General features: G+C 45.0%; 1 protein-coding gene across 1 annotated transcript; it reads left to right on the plus strand.

Annotated features, from left to right (window-relative positions):
* Positions 1-3,061: 3,061 nt before the first annotated feature.
* Positions 3,062-8,922, plus strand: LOC135449603 (bone morphogenetic protein 7-like). The gene is made up of 5 exons (XM_064716771.1): positions 3,062-3,350; positions 3,436-3,578; positions 4,299-4,415; positions 5,584-5,785; positions 7,399-8,922. The coding sequence occupies exons 1-5, from the start codon at positions 3,062-3,064 to the stop codon at positions 7,842-7,844; spliced, it is 1,197 nt and encodes a 398-aa protein (XP_064572841.1). The 3' UTR covers positions 7,845-8,922.
* The last annotated feature ends 380 nt before the right edge of the window (positions 8,923-9,302 follow it).

Below are 9,302 nucleotides of genomic sequence, written 5' to 3' on the forward strand. Positions count from 1 at the left end.
TCTGCTACTTAGGGCCATTTATAATGTTCATGTTCCAACATTGAGACTAAATGCTGAATATACTAAATGCTTACTAACTCAGTGGCTCTCTCCATCTACCCACCCTCACGGGATTGCTATTCTGGGCTCTGGGGTGATGTCACCTCTCCTGCTTCACACAGTATTGCTGATGTGCTACAGTCCTGTGCCTTCAGCTGAAACTTAGTAGATGAAGCTTTCTTTAGCAATTCTTAACTTGTTCTGGTGGGCGTGGTTTTGCTACCTCTCCTACCCCTAAAAGTAAAGAGGAGTCTGACATCTTTCATGCAAGGGCCATTTTTTCTTTGTTTAAATGGGCCTAAGCTGCTATGGAACTGAGTGAAACGCCTCATGTTCTTGCTCCCTGCCTGAAAAACACAGGGGAGACTGTAGAGGATCATTGTTTCATTCACAGAGCAGAAAAGTAATCATCTTTTCCCCAGAAAGAATAGACCTGTTGTGAGTCATTAAATTAGGAACTACAGAACCAGCACAGAAAATGTAGGAAGTGTCAGGCAGCTGTGTTAAAAAGCACCTTCCAGCCTGCTCTACCCATGCAATAACCATGCTTTTTCAATATTGCTATGCAAGATTCACCACAATGGCATCAAAGACAATGTGGCAGGCCATACAATAAATATCCCCATTGTTACCCATGCACTATACCTGAGAGCCAGATGATTGTGAACTCTTCAGACCCAACAAGCTGTTCATCCAGTCATTTGAGAGAGAAGGGAAAGCACTGCCAATGCTGAACTAACTCTGGAGAATCTACCTAAAATTTTAAGTTAACTACCTATCATAGTTCCCTACAGATTCACAGCTTTTCCTGGGCTCCCAAAGCCACACTGCTCACTACACCTAAGTTGAGAGAACCTATTTTTATTGTACAGAACAGGGAGGTAGAAGCTTTGCACTAATTGCAAACCAGGACTTAGAATCATCAGAGGAGCTATGACCAACTCCTGCATAAGGCTTACATAAGTGGTGAGTCATGCAGTCTTACAGAAGAGTAGGGAGGGAGGCTTTCATTATGTTGTTTGCCTAATCAGAAATATGAAAATAAAAGAACACAGCACTCAGTGGGTTATGTTTGGCTAACTGTAGACTGAAATTTCTGCAGTTGCACTACGATAGAGGCATTTCGTTGTTTGTAGTCCCAGCTTATATTAAACAGAGAGGATTTTTTTCATAAATTTTTGCCTCTGGGGCACAGTTAAGGTTCTTAGGGAACCCTAGCTATGTGTTCCCAGACATTAATGTCTGGGAGCAGCACCATGAGAGTAAGAATGAAGGTATATGCCTAGAGAGGATACTGGGAGTAAATGAAGAGACCCAAGGGCAGGGTAGAGTTTGTGAGGATAAGAACGTGAAGAAGCAGTGAAATGGAAGCAAAGCTTTTTAGGTTGACTGGAAAACAGTGTAGCGATGATTTCTCCTGTCTTACTAGTCTTTTTCCAAGCTCTCAGGCAGGCAGCTGAATAGGCAGTATTCTATTCAGCACTGTTGCTAGGCATGAGCTGAGATACCTGCAGCTCTTTCAAGACAACTGGAGAATTTTGAGGATCAAAGTTGGCTGAAGTTTTATGTGCAGCAACAGTGCTCTTTACACTAATCTGATTAACCCATCGCTGCTTCTCATTTTCCTCCACTCATCTTTTGCACTTCATGGGGCAAAAACTCGGGACTGTGTCGAGCTGTGGCCTCTTTGTCCCCACCCTATTATCCTATAGGTCCATCTGGTTGCTCAGTGGAAATACTCCTGTCTAACATCGTGTGGCTAAGCAGAGGAGCCAGTAGACATTTTTATCTGCCCCACAAAATATCTCCCAATACTTTCCTGCCTGGAAAGAGCACACAGCGCAATGTGGCACAAGAAGAACAGGCACTGCTGCACAAACCATCAGGAAGCTCTATTTGCTCCTCTGTAAGTTGCCAGACTGCCTTGAAAAGCACGACTATGCAGGATCCTTAGGGCTGGGGTTGGTTCGTTTGGGCTGGTTTTCTGTTTTAGTATTTCTTTGAGGGTGTGGAATCCCTTTAATGAACCAATGGGTGGGAAAAAAAGGCAAATTATTGAAAGCTAGTTGACTCTGGGAAATAGTTAAGCCTTAAAATAGCTCGTCAGAATGTGTGTGTATTCCTGCCCCTATCCCTGAATACTTGGAAGCCTGGCTGTTCTTGCTGCAGTGCACTGGCAGAACCCCGGACTCTGTCCTTAAAACCTCCTCCCCCTGGGCCGCTGTAGGGCCGGAGCTTGTGCCTGGGGAGCTGCAGCCTCCGTCCTGCAGCCCGGCCGAGCCCCGGCACCGCGGCCGCACCAGCGTCCGATGCGGGACGGGAAGGAGCCGGGATCCCGGGCATTCCGCGGGCTGTGGGACGGGAAGGGGCCGGGATCCCGGGCATTCCGCGGGCTGTGAGACGGGAAGGAGCCGGGGATGGAACCGGGATCCCGGGCATTCCGCAGGCTGTGGGACGGGAAGGGGCCGGGGATGGAACTGGGATCCCGGGCATTCCGCAGGCTGTGGGACGGGAAGGGGCCGGCGATCCCGGGCATTCCGCAGGCAGGGAAGTACAGAAGCTCGTGCCCAGGTCCCAGTACACTTTTTATTGCTACGGCAACGACAGGAAACATCACCTGGGCTCTGCAATCTCCAAATCAAAGCCTTTTTCGGCTGAAAAAAAAAAAAAAAAAAAAAAAGAGACGGTCGATTGAAAGGCTAGGTGTTTCGCAAGTGCGGTGCTCTTCTGTTCTTCGCTGACACCTGGCCCTGTCCCCGGCAGCCCGAGGCGGCCGCTCCGATGCCATCGAGCGCACGGCGCTGCCCCATTGAGCCCTTAAGCGCCGCTGATGGCCCGGGCGCGGCGCGGCCGCCCCTGCCCGGGGCCTTTGGCCCTCGGGGCCGCGCAGCCTGAGCGGCGCTCGGCTCTCCCGCCTGGCCGCGCCCAGCCGGGCCGGGCCGGACCCGCCGCAGGGCCGCTGCCCCCTCACGCAGCGCGGTCACGGCCGCGGGGCGGCCCGGCCGAGCCCGCGCCGCCGTCCATGGCGACCCGCCCGCCGTGGCTGTGGCTGTGCCTGGCCGGGCTGCTGAGCCTGCGGGCGGCCCGAGCCCTGCCCCTGCGGCCCGACCCGCGGGACGCCGTGCTGGCCGCGGCCTTGCAGCGCCTGCGGGAGGTCTTCGACATCGAGGAGCTGCCGCCCGACGTGCTGCCCCGCAAGAAGCCGCCCCAGTTCATGGTGGATCTCTTCAACAGGGTGGCCGACGCCAACGGCATCACCCGCGCCCCGGGGCTGCTGCAGGGAGACGTGGTGCGCAGCTTCGAGGACCGAGGTGGGCCTGGGCGGCGGGGCCGAGCCCCGGTGAATCCGGGGGAGGGGGCAGTCTGGCAGTGTTCCTAAAAAAGGGTCTTTTCCAGTTCACGTAGACCACCACCACTTCTACTTCGACATCAGCGCCATGGAAAGGGGCGAGCAGATGCTCAAAGCCGAGTTCAGGGTCTTCAAGCTTAAGAGGGCAGCACATCGGTCCAGAAGGTCCGACACGCCACACTTCTGCAAAGTAAGTGGGGGAATAGTTAAACACTTAATTCTGCTATCTTTGTTAATAATGCTGAAAATAAGGAGTGCAACTACTAGTGTCACACAAACCTGCTTTGTTGTTATTTTTGTCATCCTCACTTTTCCTTTCCTTCCACCATACAAAATAGTGTAAAGTTTTGACTTTGCCTTTATGCTGACCTGTGTGCTATGGCAGTGAGCTTTCCCTAAAGATACCAATGTCAGACCTATCCCAAATTACTTTTCTGGGATTTGAGATATTTCGAAATTCGAATTGAAATTTATCTGCTGGAGCTGCTCCGAAAAGTAGTAATAACAGCCAGGGATTCATGGGAAAACAAGGCGGTAAGGAAACTGAGTGTGTCTATTCCTCTGGCAAAGGGCAGAATTGGACTTTTTGCAGACCTGAAGAAAAATATGAGGAGGAACAGAAGACTTTGATGGTGTCAGGTGTTCAAAACAGGATAGAGATGGTTAGGATAATTTTCTATAGTACCTATATTTGGTATTCTGCCTCTGAACACATCTAGAAGCAGATGTATGTAGCAATAACTTTTTCTGTTAAACTGTCCCAAATCTACTTTTTACCTCTTTTAGAATGACGGTACAGTTTCATAGCTGTGATGTAGCAGAAAGCTGCTTAATCTTCATCCTCCTAGTTTGCTGTAAGAACAATCAAATTAATTTCTTCTTGGTTTTGTTGTTTATTGCTGTTATTTAGGTGGAAGTGTATGAGCTCTTAGAGGGTGAAAATAAGCCACAGAAAAAGCATCTCATTGCATCAAGATTATTGTCCCTCTACACGGAAGGCTGGGAAGTCTTCAACGTCACACAGACAGTAAGCAGAGAAGTCTGACTTAATTTTTTTTCTTAAACTCTTGAAATTACACCTTATAACTCCAGCATTGCCATTAGGCTGGGTTTTGAGGTCAGTTCAAACAGGACAGCAGCAGAGGGAGAAGCTTTCTCTCTACCCTTAAAAATACACCCAGTGCTACCTGGAATAAAGAAGTGTTTATGAGCTGCTAGGAGCACAAGCATGGTGAGAACTGAGTAACCCAAACCTAGCCGATTAAGGGACGTCAGGCCAATACTGATTAAAACCTTGTGTTAGTCTTTCGACTGCCAAAGCAATTGGCATTGGTTGCCTTCTAACAGTAGGTTTTAATTTCTCCTTTTATTCTGGCAGCATTTCTTTAGAGCAGTATTGCTTCAACTTTGTGTTTCCGGAGTTTGTCATGGTTGGGTTGCCTGTCATTCAGCTTTCTCCATAGACTTCTGTATCTGTGAGCTTCAGGATCTGCTTTGTAGCTATCCATAAATTGTAACAGTAGGTGAATGCCTTTCCATAGCAAAAGAACCCACACGTGGATTAAAGCTGTACTCTGGGACGGTGCTTTTCATTGCCTAAGCTTTATGATCAGGCTGAACAGCATTTTTGGATGATTGGTTGAGTTCCATCTTAATTCATGATATTCCTGCTAGAGAATGACCTGGCCTAATCGATCAGTGTGCAATTATAACAATTAGATAAGTAAAATTGCTTGATTGTGAATTTCTTCAAATGCCATGTTTTTTTAGATTTACATAAGTCTTAACGGTATGAAAAATCTGGAGAGTTCACATTACTGTGTTCAGATTGCTATGAAAAATAAATTCCTGCTGAAAGTCAGAGAGAGCTTATTTTAATATTAAAAAGTGTTGAGTGTACACTCAAATGTTCACTGGTAAATTCTCTGAAAATAATTATCTGTATGTAAATGTAGCTTTTGGGAATGCTTATGCTATTTTGTATTTTAAGTGTTGAATTTCTTGTTTAAATATTCAAGTCAATGGAGTCTCAGCTATACAGTTATCTCACTTCTATTATAATATATGTCCTTATGCTCTCCTAGCTTGTTGCCTATTCTCTTTTCCTAATATAAACTTATTATAAACATTGCTTAATTATAATGCTGTAATTAGAATATTGAAACAATATTTTTTCTTTTCCCTATCTTCACCAGGTTTCCAAATGGGTTGGAAACAGCAGCTCCAACCATGGCTTTTGGATAACTGCGACACATGTTTCCAGCAATGGAATGAAACACGACGTGGTTACGTTTGCCAAGAGCCAGAGCACTTTGCAGGAGAGCAGAAATGCTCTCCTTGTTCTCTTCACCAACAGTAACAAACGGAGGTCTCACAGCTTCGTACCCTCTGCTACAAGTAAGTGCACTTTTAGAATATGGATTGCCTGTTCATCTTCTGTCACCTCCTGCTACCTCATGTAGACCTAACCTCAGTTATTTATTTAGTTTATTGCAGTATTGAGCCGGTATGAAGTTTTGCTTTGTCAGTGATCCAAATTTGATTTGATAGTCCTTTCTAGTAGGTCACCAGGATCCTAAATTGCCCCTCCCCTCACAAAAACTATGTGTGCCAGAAATATTCATTAATCCTAAAGAGAATTGGGTTTATTCTGTTTGTAAAGGGGGGTGGGAGTTCCATTTTTTAAGTACTGCTTATATTATTTTTGTGGTGGTGAAATTTGCATGAAAATTGTATGTTAGGTTTATACTGAAAAAAACCTCAGTGACCTGGAATGCTTTGTCAAAATTCTGGTAAAGTATCTGTAAGCAGTCATTAAGTGTGATTTTAAGAGTGAAAGAGGTTGTTAAACAAGCAATTTGAAATTCTATGTCCTTGGTTTTTAAGCACCTTTTTAACTTCAATGACTAATTAGCATTGTGACTAAAGGCTGCTTTCATCAAAGTCAACGCCCTCGTGCCTTAAAATACAAAACAGTGTCTTACCTCTCCCATTGGCCTTAGTGTCAAATCAGCTAAGGCTGGATTTTAGGGCCTGATAAACGCAAAGAGCTTGAAGGAGGGGCAAAAATCATGCTGTTCTGGCTTTCCAGGCTTTCCTGGTAAACGGTTGTATTTGCATATTAGAAGCTAGGTAGAAAAATATTAAGAAGTAGGTGGTGAAATTGATAAGAAATAAAATTTAAAAATCTAAAATTAGGCTGGTTTGTTTATTTTTGTTTTCCAAATAAAAATGAATAGTGAAATCCTAGATCTAGTTTAATGAGCATCAAGCTCTGCACTGTGTCAGGATTGAGAAATTTCTTAACAAAGAAACTCTCCAGACCTGCCCGTTGTTAGTGGTCAGTGACCACACAGGTTGTTCTACATATCAGTGAGTTCCAGCTTGTGTACATGGATCTCCATGGATCCCAGGGCTTCTCAGAACATACTTTAAGAAAGCATCCTATTGTCAGTACAATTAATTCCTTAGTGTTCTGTAAACCTGGTGGTGTTTTTTTTTTAGGATCACAAATTTGAAAAATATATTTTTTTACAATGTTACTTTGCACATGACCAGGTTTCTACACATTCTGCTTTGCAAGTGTATGGGTATACACTTCCTGGGAGAATACTGGAGAGAAAAAGGCTGTGATCTCCACCCTCTGTTAGCGCTGCCCAGCATAATGTGTGTTGTAGGAGTGGCTGTATGAAAGCAGTTAATACCATTCTGACTAGATTCAGCCCTGAAGAGGAACTGCGGAGTTCAGAATATTTAGTAGATCATTGTGGGTTTTTTCCTATTTCTGCTGAATTGGGGCTTTTCCAAGACACAAGATTTGACAGATTAGGAAGTATTGCTGAAGTGGCAATTGAATACACACCCCTGCTGGTACATTCACAGGTTAGGTGCAGTTTTAAAATCTGCTCTAAAGGCTTCGATGTAGATTTACTTAATAGACTTTTACACAGAATACTCTACTTTGTAGATGAACTTTGTTTGTGAAATATTAATATACAGCTTCCTTTCAGAATCAGAAGCAAACCACCCTGCCAAATCTTCACATGTTCCTGATGACACTGCTGTCATGGAAAGCAGCAGTGCCAGCCTGAGCAGAAGACCCCGAGCTGCTGCAGCCCCTGCAGCCAGGAGTCCCTTGGCAGGATGTCACAGAAGGGAGCTCTATGTGGACTTCCGTGCCATTGGCTGGTCAGGATGGATTATTCACCCAAGTGGATACAATGCATTTTACTGCAGAGGATCCTGCATCTTCCCTTTGGGGGAAAGTCTAAATGCAACAAACCATGCCACAGTTCAGTCCATTGTTTATACACTGAAATTGTCTCAGGATGTCAGCATGCCCTGCTGTGTGCCAGATGAATTGAAGTCCCTCAATCTTCTCTACTTTGATGACAAACAGAATGTTGTTCTTAAAAATTATAAAGACATGGTGGCAACAAGGTGTGGTTGTCATTAGCAAGACTTCTTTTTTCTCTGCATGTGTGTGCACCTGGATTCAGTTTCCCAATTATCACTGAAGATACTAAAGGAGATGGCATTTCAGTTTACAGGGCAGGAGAGACAGAAACTGGACTGTGCTTCAAATCCTTCTCCTCTCACCATGGCTGTGGAAAGGTGGCTGGCTTGTGAAGACCTGAGGACTTCAAGACCTCCATGGAGAACTCTTTGAGTGCCTGTTCACCAAGGAAAATATTAAAATCAGAAACTTACTATGTGAAGGAGTTGAAGCACATTGAGTTGACTGTTCAGGCTCAGAATTTCTAGTGATTTAACAGGCATGGCATCCTGCCTCCACCCGGGATGGGATGCAGGTGTCAGTAGCACAGCCCTAATCAGTTTTGGATGCACAGTCCAGTGGGGATGTGCAGTCCTACTTTGAGCTTTCAGGGTAAGTATTTGCCCAGAGCTAATTTCAGAGGTTTCTGCCATTTGCAGATCATGCATTACCAGGAAATGGACTTCTTCCCCTGAGCTTTATGCAGCTCTACCAAATGCAGAGAACTCCTCATAAGTCCCCATGGGACTTGCTAGCCAGTCTGAAGGAGCCCATGGGTCAGTATTTGTCTGGGAATCATACTTGGCTTCTAACTCAGGACTGCAACTCTGTAAGGTGAGGCAGTGCCTGTCCCTGTGATGGCTGTCAGGGTGTGTGGCACCAGAGACTGCCTCTGTGTGTTTGCTCTACTGTGGGATCCTAAGCTTGGGTCAGAATCCTCGTGGTTTAGCAAGAAGAAAGAAAACCATGAAGCTTTGGAGGTCTGTGAGAATGTGGAGAATGTGCTAAATACTGGCCTGGTCTGGTGTCTGAGGCAAGTTTTGTTAGAATGCACAATGTACCTGCTGATTCTCTCCCTTCTTTGAGGAATAGAGGGCACAGGCTTGGATGGGGCCCCTTGAGATCTTTCAGTCTTGCTACATTTTCCTGCAGGTAACCAGCCCATTGCCATTCCTCAGTCAATTCATTGAGGTGTATCTTAAGCCTGGTTGGTTTCTTGTTTCCATGAACCCTTGAAGGAGGCTGACCTCTCACAGAATGTGGCATCTCCCATGGCTAGAATCTTCATGGAGAATTTTTTTACTCCAATGAGACTTAAAAAAAAAAAGTAATGTTTTTCTTTCTGTAAATACTGATGTGTATAATAAATTTATTTAATTTAAAACCTAAACACTTGGGGTATATTAAATTAATCTGTAATATAAAATGCAATTTTTTAAATAAATGTAATGTAACATTGGTATGGTTTGTATGTTGTATTTGAACCTTTCCTAGAGTCATGAATCAAATAATTTTCCAGAAGAGAGGACATTCCCAATGGCTTCAGTGGGTACTGTATCAAGTCCTCTGTGCCAAGGAGTATGACAGATAAGGAGGATAGACATGTTTCCCTTCAGGGAGGATCCAGTAGTTATTCCT

Source organism: Zonotrichia leucophrys, chromosome 6 (genome assembly GCF_028769735.1).
Source record: "Zonotrichia leucophrys gambelii isolate GWCS_2022_RI chromosome 6, RI_Zleu_2.0, whole genome shotgun sequence".
NCBI lineage: Eukaryota > Metazoa > Chordata > Aves > Passeriformes > Passerellidae > Zonotrichia > Zonotrichia leucophrys.